The 12,711-nt window shown below is 45.1% G+C and overlaps 1 protein-coding gene across 10 annotated transcripts; it reads right to left on the bottom strand.

Annotated features, from left to right (window-relative positions):
* Positions 1–2,796: 2,796 nt before the first annotated feature.
* Positions 2,797–6,401, bottom strand: LOC127334301 (uncharacterized). 10 transcript variants are annotated; one of them, XR_011752251.1, is made up of 8 exons: positions 5,485–6,281; positions 5,244–5,334; positions 4,936–5,037; positions 4,754–4,831; positions 3,546–4,227; positions 3,307–3,427; positions 3,177–3,236; positions 2,797–3,098 (listed from the first exon to the last, which is right to left on the bottom strand). XR_011752251.1 is itself a non-coding variant. In XM_071826405.1 (8 exons), exons 1-5 carry the CDS (start codon positions 5,517–5,519, stop codon positions 4,109–4,111), a joined length of 381 nt encoding a protein of 126 aa, XP_071682506.1. In that variant the 5' UTR covers positions 5,520–6,298; the 3' UTR covers positions 2,797–3,098; positions 3,177–3,236; positions 3,307–3,427; positions 4,080–4,108. The 10 variants fall into 10 exon arrangements, 2 of the variants coding, with proteins under 2 accessions (XP_071682506.1, XP_071682507.1); XM_071826405.1 differs by having other exon boundaries at positions 4,080–4,227; positions 4,976–5,033; positions 5,485–6,298; XR_011752253.1 differs by having other exon boundaries at positions 3,307–4,227; positions 4,936–5,033; positions 5,244–5,360; positions 5,485–6,287.
* Between the last annotated feature and the right edge of the window lie 6,310 nt (positions 6,402–12,711).

The following is a 12,711-nucleotide window of genomic DNA, read 5'->3' on the forward strand; positions in this document are numbered from 1 at the left end:
CTCGCGAGTGTCACTGATTTAGTGTGGATCGGAGAGGGTGCCTATATTTTTTGTTTTTTGTTAAAGTAAAGCTTTTATGAAATTTGACAAAGTATATCACATAAATATAAACATTTAGATATTATATTCAACATCGTTGAATCCATCATGAAATATATTTTCATATTGTATGTATTTATTTACTATTATAGATGTAGGTTTTACATTTTCATCACACGGGCGCAGCGGGTTGCCGCGCCAAAGCCTCCTAGTATTAATGTATGGTGACTCATTTTTCTCAATTTTTGTGGTTATTTTTTCACACCAGATTATCTAAGCACAACAGTTCACACTCTGCCCGTGAGAAATGCATGTCGAGCAGCGGCCGGCACACCATCCCCACACCTCCAAGTTTTTATCTTGAACTGTTCATTTTTTTTTTCAGATGTATCTTAACTGTGTTAAAGCTACGGCTTCATTCGTTCTTAAACTCTAGCTAATATCCTCAGCACGAATATGTCTTTGTGGCTCGTTCGTCTAAACCAGAACTATATTAAACTAGACCATTAGAAGCGCGCTTTGCCGCGTCCGTCCATCTTCACGAAAAACAGCAACAATAATAATATGTGCAAAAACAGAAAAACAAAAATACCTAGAAAAATAAGTACGGTGCAAGAAATCACTAAATATGATGCAATCGGGTAAATAAATTATTCATTTAGTTTTAACTGGAAGAGTTCAAATGGATCACTGATATCGTGTTTACCAGCACTACTGTTAAAAAGTGACGACATAGTGATGCTTCTATCATATGAAAACGACTCATGGCTATCAATTTTCTTATTTCAACGGCTCCTCTTTGTACATTTTTTTTCGAAAAGTGGGAAAAATCGTCCCAGCTTCTGCATCCAAAGGATGCACACGGTTTTTTATTAGATTATTCGCAAACTTTACAAGAAGCAATACAAAAAATCAACCTCGAAGCCACCTCACTAGACCTACAGTGGGATGAAGGGGGTGACAATACACCAACTAACATCATCCAAAAACCAAATGCCTTTCCAAACCGTCCAATAGCAGGTGAGAAGCACATCCAGTCAAGCAGACTCTCCGCGCACGCCAACGCACACGCCACAGAAGTTGCTACCGCCATCTTCCTCGACTCCATCTTCAAGAGAGATCATCGCATTAACCTTGCAAGACCTGTCATCGATGCCACCATGACGCCAGACGGCTCCACCATCCTGCACGCATACATCATCCCGCATCTGTCGTCGATACCTTGCAGCACCATGCCACCGAGCCTCAGCGCCAACAATGTGGTAGATGAATACCACTCCACCGACATCCACCAACATCCAGCAGGTGCTCCAAAAACAATGCCCCAGGAGGTAGAACGACGCAGGGCGTGTCGCCATCGTCCGATCCGGGAGACCCAGATCTAGGGTTTCCCCCGGAGCAGCGCGAGAGTGTAGATGCAGGCTGCGACAACGATGCCTTCAAGAAGGTTACGACGTGTAGCGCCACCATCGCCACCAAGACCGGAGTCGAAGCACGGTTTTCACCGGCAGCCGCGCATCCCCACCTCGCCGAGCGTAGTGCCAAGGCAAGCAAGATGGCGCTGAGCCACCACCGCCGTTCCTCAGATGCTCCGCAGAGGACCAGGCCGCAGTGATCCGCCGCCGGCCCCCCACGCAGCCGCCATCGAGCCACCTTCCTCGCAGAAGTCGTCCGAGCAGCCACCATCGCCCTTGCCGCCACCTGCCCGCGCCGCCCGGAGACGCGCCGCCACCACCGTCGTCCGTCGCATCGCCGCAGCAGGCCATGCCCACGCCGGCGCGCCGTGGCCCCCGACGGAATGCCACACCCTGTCCCGGAGAAGACTGCCCGCGCCCCTCCATCCGAGCCAGAGGACGAGAGGGCCTCGCCGCCGCCTGCGCCAACCGGGCTTTGCCCGGCCGCGCCCTCAGGCAGCGGCGAGGGAGGAGAGGGGAGGGAGGAGGGGAGCCGGGCGGCGGCGCGATCTAGGGTTCCCCTGGTCGCCACGCGGGGGCGACGCAGGGGGTACGCGGGGGAAAAACTCTAGCAAAGTGTTGTACCACTGTCAAAGTGGAATACCTCATCCAAAGGGCTGATCCCTCCACTGCTTGGAAACATGCCTAGTTTGTTTACTCTGTCTGAGATCCACGGCCTTTTGAATTGGCTTGATTGCCTTGCGAAGTCTGTTGCTAAACGGCATCCTTTGATGGACGGAGGGAGTAACATTGTTTTAGAAAGAAAGGAGAGCAATTCCAGAACATGGATGTATTGTTTCCAGTGCATAATCACAATGACTACATGGGAAAGAGATACTATATAAGATGAACAACATATATACTTTGAATAAGAAAATATCATCAGTAACAAAAATAATAGAAAACTAGAAAGCATTGGCGCGGCGGCACGCCGCGCCCGTGGTAGAATCATTTTTTGGTTTTTATATATGTGATAAGTTTTAGTTACTTCAAATTTATGCTTGATGTTTTGGAGGACAGCAATTTGGGGGAGTAACAGTTCATAGATTGATCTTGGTATCTGCTAGAGCTAGAAGAATGACATAGTACAAAAATATAAGTACGTTGTCTCTAGCTCATCAGTGCTTATGGAGATGGTTTATGGAGGTATTGGAAAGGTTTAAGGAGGTGCTGGAATGTAAGAGTAACTTGGGTGGCAAAGTTAGTTGCCTTGCCCTTTTATTGTAACTTTTCACTGTTCATCTGAGCCTTTTATCTAAAACTTTCCACTGCAATATTTACACATCTTGAACTGTGCCGCTCCTTAGGAAAATAATTTACTGCCTAAGGCATTAATGCACTTCATCATATAGTACAACACCCTGAAAGTATATCACAGTGGCAGGTTTCAAAAGACAGTAGGATAACTAAGGTAGCTGTATGTAGATGGCTAAGTACTTAATTTTACAGGCTACTGAAAATAGAACACATAGGTCCATGAGACCATACAAATTATTCTAGTGACTGGAGTCCATGGATTTACTCAAGCTGATGTCATTCTAAAGTTAAGTTCCTTTTTTTGGAAGGAATAGTTTATTGGTTGCTTTCCTTTTTCCATAAGTTGTACTGCAGAGAATAGATAGCAAGTAAGTTTATTGTAGTGTGGTCAGTTATGCCCTAGTGGGATTGATGTGGACATTGTACCTTTTTACCGATGCAGTGGCCGATTCCTGACTTTTGCTGTTGTTGCTTACTGCGTGTGACCTGATATGGAGAAGTGCAGAGTACGCTGTAAAAAAATTCAAACAGTCTACTGCTTGTTGTATTTGTTTACCTTGCCTGAATCTGGATCGGTTGCTTCTATGATTTCTTTGATAGGTCTCTACGTATTTTGTGCATCGGCCACGATAAACATTTGATGCAACTGTTTGACACATAATATGTCCTTGTGTTTCCTGCAATATTGACAAAGGAAAAGAAAAAATATATGTCAACAGCGAATAATATAGCAACCAAGGACTTCTACATGGATTTTCGTAGAAACATGCATATTCTAAAGCGCACACGACATACCTGAGAATGAAATGTGCTAAACTTATAAATAAGTCACCTCTGCGGTGTGTGTCATGTTTGCCTAAAATGACTCGCTGAGACTGAATATTGTGCGAATGCAGAGAACAGGTGCTCGGCTGCACTGGTGTTACTTTTTGCCCATTGTGAATGCAAAGAACCAGGCGCTCGGCTGCACTAATGTTACCTTTTTTCAATAACAATTTTGTACAGCTAAAGATTCTGTAGCGCTAAAAGTGGGGGAGCACATCATGCAAGTTTGAATTTGACTCTGGTAGAAATTAGGCACTTGTGCGAGTAAGCACGGTAATGAGGATGAGAGGAAAAAATCTACACCGTACCTGCTACAATTGGTACCTCTAGGAGAAGATAAGAAAGAGGAACAATAAGTGAACCGACAGAAAGTGGTCTGGTAATTAAAGGATTATGAATTCTGATAATCAGAGATAAATCCGAAATAAAACGATAACCAATGCTCTGCAGCAATAAGTGTGTTAAGTAAACATGCATCATGAAAGTGTGTGTTGGGTATAGTACCTCACAATCAGAAGATGATGAAATCAAATTCATATAGATTTCTGAATCTTTTTCTTCCTAGATGCCCATGACACGCGCAAGGGTCTTACATTGATGGCCTCGCCGCCAGACATCTTTGACCAAAGTTGTCTGCATTGCCATTTGTGACCTAGACACAACCATCTGCTTTAGTACAAAGATAAATATGTCGAGGAGAGGAGAAAAACGACAATCCAAGAGGAACTGAGACTTCTAAATAGGTCATATAGTGTTCATTTTGTTTCATCTAGGACATATTCGATTCATAAGATAAAAATGCAGGAATCATAAAAAGATAACAGAATGGAAATTTGTAGAGTTGAAACTTCTTAATCCTGCATGAATTGTGTCTGTAGGAGCCACAAAAAGATAACTTTCATTCAAGACAAAGAATAACCTGATTTAAAATAAAAGAACTCTAATCTAATATTTATAAGAAGGCACCTCCAAACTGTTGATCTGAACTGCATTGTGAAGAAACTACTGAATATGCACTTTGGAGAAGCATCCAACTCTATCTATTTTTTATAAAAACCAATTTCCCAATATCATTTTTTTGCAAATATAATAATCTCTTAGCAGGAGAGAGCGAGCTGGTAGAAGTCCCACCGCTAGGAGGAATCCCACGTGAAGAGCTCAGCGAGCAGGACTCTTACCGAAGCAGCTGAGGCGCACATACGCCAGGAGGGATGGCTCGTTGGAACTAAGCATGAGCTGCGCCGAGATGGATCCAGCTGCACGTAAGGATGAGATGAACACAATGCAAGGATCATGCAACTGCAGATAGATCGGAAAGAGTAAAAGTTTCATTTATCGCTAAATGACATTGCATACAAACCTGCCCAGTCTCTTATGCAAGTGTGTCCACGAGTACTCACCACATGCCATCACATGCTCCTTCCTCATTGAGAAACTCCAACTGTGAGATGGCCAATTCTGCCTACAAATATGCTAGCTAAATTATCAAACAAAAATATGCGATAAGAGATGATAAATTTCAAGCATATAATCATAGCATCATGGGTGGAACTCAAAAAGCGACAGAATTCCATGGTATATATATTTGGAAAGAAAATATACAAATTGCATAGCAGTGTGACTGAATCAAACTATCAGGACAATGTGTATAAACAGTTGGAAACATACGATGTCTGTTATGCTATGCTGTCCAAGTTGACGAAATTGGCGTTGGCCTTCGACTGGCATATCATGCCCTCCAAATCCAATTGCGGACAGTCTACAGCAAGGGTATCGTGGTCAAGCCTAAGGCGGTGAACTATTAGATTTTATCTGCACATGATACAGCGTGTGTCGACTGAATTGAAAAAATTAAATAGGAGATGGGAGAGATGAGGGAGTCAGGGAGGGGAGGGAAAGGATGAGTTACCTGGCCGTGTCCGTAGTAGCCGGAATATCGACCATGCTCGTGCTCAGCAAGCTCGTCGTTGCTGAGTCGCCAGAAAGCTCTTGTGTGTCGCCCCCGCCGTGTTAGAGCACACCATCGCTCTCGAGGCCGCCCGTGGAAGGGAAAGAAAGAACCGCCATCGCTTCTACCTGCTCGCCGTCCTGTCTCGATGTGACGATGTCAACAGCGTCGGTGCTACCCGACTCCCTCCCGAGGTCACGCGGCGGCCAGATCCGCGCGCGCCGCCACCATGACATGGCCGGCTCCGGGATCTCGGCGCGATACCTCTCCTCCCGGCGTGCTGCTCCTGCCGCTCGCCGACATGGCAAACCGGCGTCCTCCTCCTCCGAGTATCCACCGATACGGCCGCCAGCGCCACTATCCCGTCCAGCCCTGAATTTCTCGCAGGCTGCTGCTCGCCTCGGAGAGAGGACCGAGCTCACCTCGGAGAGCCCGCAAGAACGCCATGGAGAAGCCCACGCGGAGTGGGAAGAGAAGGGAGAGAGAGGACACGTCAATGGGGATCTGATTTGTCGGTTCATGTCAACTCCCCTTTTGGCTTCGTTGCTGTAAGTTGTAACCGACGCAGCCTTAAGCGGTGTGGGTTGTTTATGAAGACACGTAGAATAGAAATAACTATGCCACGTAAGTAAAATGAAGCCACGCGGTGAAAATCTAACAAACAAAAATCTGTAACTGGCTAAAACTGGAGAGAAACCGGGAAGATTGCATGAGGCAACCGGTAACCCAAACAGCGAATGTGAAAGATAATGCAAACAAAAAAAAAGATAACCTAAAACAAAAGGTAAGGACCCACAAAACAAGAGACTCAAAAATTACTGATCTACAGTACCAGAATCAAGCATATGGCGTGAATTTGTCTAACTTTTATATAGTGTATAATATGCAAGTTACCATTATTGTTCTGTAGAGGCAAACTGCAACGTGGTGGTCAGAAGAGAGTATTGTCCATGACCTTAGCACCAAGTTACAACACCATGGTTTCTAAAGAAAACATACTTTACATGATAACATCATAAATCTGCATATCATTGCATTGTTAAATGATGAGTTTGCCACCGGCTTTAACCAAAGGCTCCTTATTGATTTGAGGGCACCTCGTACTTTATTCTCTCTTCAGAAAAGCCGGTTCCAAGAAAATAAGCCAGTGAATCCTTACTAATACAAAATAAATTTCTAATATGAGTCGAACATATATCAACTTGAAGTTAAGGATTTAAGTCAGCTGAAAGGTCGAACACTTTTTCTCAGTAGATGGCGGAGATCATTCCAGTGTACAAGAATACTAAAAGTAGATATATAGAGAAAGGGAAGCAGAACTGATTGGTTTACGGATTCTCGAGGTACTAAAACTACGATGCTCCCAAAAATCCAAAATATAGAAATGCAGATTTTTAATTTTAGTATCCGCAAAAATATAGATTTTCAATTTTAGTACCAGACATACAAATGCAGATTCTCAATTTAGCTGTGGACTGAGTTCATAAGTGGTGCAGCCAAAGGAGCATACATCTTAACAAAGTAAGTACAGAATCTATATTTTCATAGGCATCGCACATTATTATATTTCTCATCAATCGCTTCACAACACCTTGCAAAAATTATTGCAAGTTATTCCCTGCAAGAAAAGGCAACGTCAGGGTGCCAATAAGACATTTGGTTCCTATAAATTTGGAGCTTATTTTTCTCATATGCAGGCTTTGTTATTGCATTTAATAAACAATACAGAAGAGATATGGATCAACATTTATATACTTTGTTTTGGAAAAAAGATGTTATGTGATGCATATGCTTGTTTCTCACCATGCTCAATAACTTGCCTATTGCAATAGTTTACAATGTCTATGATTCTCTATAACACTTTCTATGCAAAATACTAAGAAGATCAGGATATGTAGTTCAGAAAGACTGTGTATCACCCTGTAAAGAAAGAATACTTACAAGATCAGTAGATCTAGTTGATAAAGAATATATATCAACCTATAAGGCAAACATAGTTGATGCTAAATAATCATTTCATTAATTTTCTTTTAAACATACATCATCCAACAGAAACTTCGTATGTTGGTTTATTGCATCAAGTTCTGTTTGACAACTTAGTAACCACTTTACCAGAATAACAGTTACTGTTGACTGTACAAATTAATAAGTAAAGCAAGTTGTTGTCGACAGTTGACACAAAACGATCGAGTAGTAGTGACTTGTAAAAAAAAGAAGTAGTGATTTTTGTTTCCTAGTTTCTACAAGGACAAAGACAACCTTCCGAGTATCCATGGAGAAGTGGCTGATCTGATCCGCACTTGAACTGTGGAACATAACCCCAAAACCTGAAACTGACAGTGACATGTGTGATGCATAATTCAGCAAGGAAACTGGAGTGGCGAATCTAAATAGCTGGGAAGATGGGTAGCACGTGTTCATGGTGTCGGCGACGCAGCTAGGGTATGGCCACGCCGCCGGAAAGGATAAATGGGGGGAATCAGACAGATCGGAAAACGTTATCAAGGAGGTACTTCCTGGCAAACCCTTGAAGCTGACGACTTAGTAACATCCTCGGCCTGGCGGCGAAGTTAGGCACTCCAAAACAGCACCTGGAACCCTTGGCGCATCTTGGTGACCACCGTGCAGGTACCATCGTGGCGGCGCGCAAGGTCAGTGCTCGAAGGGGTGATGGTCGAGCTTTTGAGACAATGGAAAGGGAGGGGCCGTCCCGGAGCACACCCACGTCAAAGGATAGGTGCGAAATAAAGCCGAAATATATAGAGGCAGACATATTGTAACGTAGCAGCAGTTACGGGAGGAAGAAAGCCAAGCTCCGTGGCCATTATTTCGCTGCCGCCAGCTTGATGGAGCACCGAAGAGGAAACGCCGCAGCCGCAGGGCAGCCGAGCGACGCCGGCGGAAGGCCCGCTAAACAAGAGCCGTCCCTTGTGGCCTCACAACCCACTCCGTTTCGGCCGGTTAACCACAATATGGCGAGGACGTTTTCCAGAGTAGTTGCCCTGCAAATTGGGCCTATCGGGACGAGATGGAATAGCATGGTAAAATGACCCAGCTCGTGTACTGGGCGACGGGAAGATCTTGTGCATTAAACGGGTTGATTGATGGTGCAGGATGCCTAATCACTGTAGAGGCTCCTAGGTGGTTCCATTATAATATTAACTAATGGTCACAAATACGAGTATTTCCCCAACGAAAGCATATAAGACGTAGATCCCCAAAGTAGAGACGCGATTCCACTCAAAAACCACCACAGATCCTACCTAAACAACCCATACAAACACCTACAAACCTAGATCCTCGCATCCATATCAAACGCGCAGGAAGAAGATGGGCGGGAGGAGGAAAAATGGGGCGCGTACGGTGAGGTAGATGCCGGGTTGGTCGGAGCTCAAAGAGGGCACCCTCCTAGGTAACGAACTCGTGGATGCACTCGGTTTCGGTAACCGTCACCGATAGAGCATCCGCCCGCCACCCCGCGGCTGCCTGTAATCGTAACTAGGGAAAGAGAGATTGCGCTGTCCAGACGTGCCTCATCGGGTAGGGATCGCTTCATTATATATGAGGTACAAGTACAAAGTTATATACTTATACGTATACAAGTCATACGTATATTCTAACACCCTCCATCAATCTCAACTAGTGAAAGATTAAGATTGCGTTTACAATGCTCAAATAATGGTAACGGGAGAGGTTTAGTAAAAATGTCAGCAACTTGATCCTTTGAAGAGATGAACCGAATCTGAGGTTGCTTCCGAGAAACACGCTCACGGACAAAGTGAAAGTCCACTTCAATATGCTTCGTCCGAGCATGGAAGACTGGATTGGATGACAAATATGTAGCACCAATGTTGTCACACCATAAAACTGGAGGTCGATCTTGAGCAACACCAAGTTCACGAAGCAATGACTGTACCCAAACGAGCTCAGCAGAAGCATTAGCAAGGGCCTTGTACTCGGACTCAGTGTTTGACCTGGAAACTGTAGACTGCTTACGAGCACTCCAGGCAATTATATTTCCTCCATAAAAGATAGCATGTCCCCTGGTGGATCGACGATCATCGATACTGCCAGCCCAGTCAGCATCAGAAAAGGCTGAAAGTAGAGTAGAGGAGGAGGATCGGAGATGCAAACCAGTAACCACAGTATACCACACATAGCGCAGGACACACGCTTGACTGTAGACCAATAAGGTGTACGAGGCTCATGAAGATACTGACACACCTTGTTCACCACAAACGACAGATCAGGATGTGTGACTGTAAGATACTGTAGTCCTCCAATAATGCTACGGTACTTAGTAGCCTCCTCAGAAGAGAGTGGATCACGATCGGTGCTGCATAGACGCTCAGAGGACGCCATAGGAGTAGTCACAGGTGTAAACTTCAACATACCAGCATGTGCAAGAAGATCAGGAGCATACTTGCGCTGTCGAAGAACCAGACTACCAGAAGTAGGCGAAGATACCTCAATCCCAAGAAAATAATACAGAACACCAAGATCCTTAACGGAGAACTCAGACCAAAGTTGACTGATCAGGCGGGAAATAGCAGCCGATATAGAGCTGAGAACAATAATGTCGTCAACATAGACCAAGAGATAGACAATAACATCCTTGCGGCACAGAACAAACAAAGATGTATCAGCCACTGAAGAAGAGAATCCCAGGGAGCCCAACACAGAACTGAGACGAGCATGCCAAGCACGAGGAGCCTGCTTCAGTCCATATAAAGATTTAACAAGCTTGCAGTAATGACCAGGCTTATCAGAATCAACAAAACCAGGAGGTTGTCTCATGTATACCTCCCCATCCAAGAAGCCATTCAGAAAGGCATTCTGGATATCAAGCTGACGAATGTGCCAACGCCGAGAAAGAGCCATAGAGAGCAATAAGCGAATAGTAGCAGGCTTGACCATAGGACTAAAAGTCTCATCACAATCCAGACCATAACGTTGTTTAAAGCCTTTAGTAACTAGTCGTGCCTTGTATCTCTCAACAGAACCATCCGCATGAAGTTTCACCTTGAACACCCACCGTGAATCAATCAAGTTAACACCAGCAATAGGAGGTACAAGATTCCATGAACCATTAGCTTGTAATGCAGAAAACTCAACTTTCATAGCTTCACACCAATGAGGAGTACGCAGAGCTTCCTTGTAGTCACGAGGTTCATGCGTGTGCTTAAGAGCAGCATGAGCAGCGAACACACAAGACCAGGCCACTGTACCATCAGTACGCTGTTTAGGTTGCGAAATACCACGACGCAGATGAGTGACATGACCAATTGGAGGAGCCGGTGGAGGTGGCGGAGGTGCTGATGTTGGTGAAGACGGACCAGATACTGATGGTGTTGGAGAAGGCAAAGCCAGCGGTGAGGCAGTCGGAGCAGGGGACGCAGGCCTGCTCCCGGTCGGAGCAGCAGGGGACAGCAGCACCAACGCGCTGACTGTTGGAGCAGCAGCGGCAGGGGACATCAGCGGTCCCGCGCTGCATGCAGGTGCAGCGGGAGCAGCGTCCGCCACGAGCGAGCGAGGCGAGGTCGGCGTGGCGTCCAAGCCGGGGCCAAAGCCCGAGGTGGAGCCAGCTGGTGGCTCGCTGAGCGGCTCGAGCCGCACAGAGCCCGAGGCAGGAGAAGCAGGAGCCCGCCAGAATGGCTCGCTGCATGGCTACTCGCAGCCCGAGGCGGAGCCATGCACAGCCGCCGCCGGATCGACGTAAACCTCTAGATGACTTCCACATCCGATACCTGCACCATGGTTAGCAAGCAAATGCGAGAAATTTGCAACATCTATAAATTGGTCTGCTAGAAGTAAGGATGACTTCGAAACAGATGGTAGATTATGAGAGTTTGGCATATTAACAAAGGGAAACACATGTTCATCAAAGACGACATCCCTAGAGATATAAACTCGATTAGACGGAACATGTAGACATTTGTATCCCTTGTGAAGAGAGCTATAGCCCAGAAACACACACTTCTTCGAGCGGAAATCAAGTTTATGATTGTTATAGGGTCGAAGGTGTGGCCAGCAAGCGCACCCAAAAACCTTAAAAAAAGGTATAATCAGGTGTTTCATTAAGAAGCCGCTGAAGAGGAGTCTTCATATTAATGGTGCGACTAGGAAGCCTGTTAATGAGAAAACAAGCCGTAGCAAAGGCATCATTCCAATAGCATAGAGGAACAGATGCATGATCAAGCATAGTGAGACCAGTTTCAACAATGTATCGGTGCTTACGTTCGACAGTGCCATTCTCTTGATGTGTGTGAGGACAGGACACACGATGTAAGACTCCCAAATTGTGAAAGAAGGGATGGAGTTTTTCATATTCTCCACCCAAATCAGTTTGGACATGAATAATCTTATGATTTAAGAGGCGTTCAACATGTTTCTGAAACTGAATAAACACATCATAGACATCAGATTTATGTTTGAGCAAGTAGAGCCAAGTAAAATGACAATAAGCATCAACAAAACTGACATAAAAACGATGTCTACTAACAGACATTTGGGAAGGACCCCACACATCAGAATAAATGATCTCTAATGGGAATTTTGTTACACGAGTAGACATGGAAAATGGTAACTGATGGCTCTTTCCCTGTTGACAAGTATCACAAACTGACTCAATTTTATTGAACTCGTGTGTAGATGGTAACTCATGACTACGAAGAACATGTTGAACGACTTGTAATGCTGGATGTCCTAGACGACGATGCCACATATCACGAGACACCTTGACACTCGAAAGGGCTTGCTTGATGGCAGGTGCTTTAATCTCATGGAGACCTCCGCTGCAACGTCCTCTAAGGATGGGTGCTCTCGTGTCCAGGTCCTTAACGAAAAGATCATGAGGATGGAGTTCAATAAAGACATTATTGTCATGTGAAATTTTACTCATAGACAACAAATTACGAGTGGCTTTAGGAACATGAAGGAATTTTTAAGAGCTAGAGACCTAGAAGACGGAGTAGCAAGATTAGCTTGACCAATATTATGAATGTGCATACCTGAACCATTAGCTATGTGAACCTGATCGGTGCCGTGATAGGGCTCACGTGTAGTGAGCTTGTCAAGCTCATGGGTGATGTGATGCGTAGCGCCAGAGTCCGCATACCAAGCTGGATCAACAGTAGTCGAGGTGGTGCCTTGAGGACCATGAGAAGCGGTCATTGTTGGAGATATGCC

Source organism: Lolium perenne, chromosome 2 (assembly GCF_019359855.2).
Source record: "Lolium perenne isolate Kyuss_39 chromosome 2, Kyuss_2.0, whole genome shotgun sequence".
Classification (NCBI taxonomy): Eukaryota; Viridiplantae; Streptophyta; class Magnoliopsida; order Poales; family Poaceae; genus Lolium; species Lolium perenne.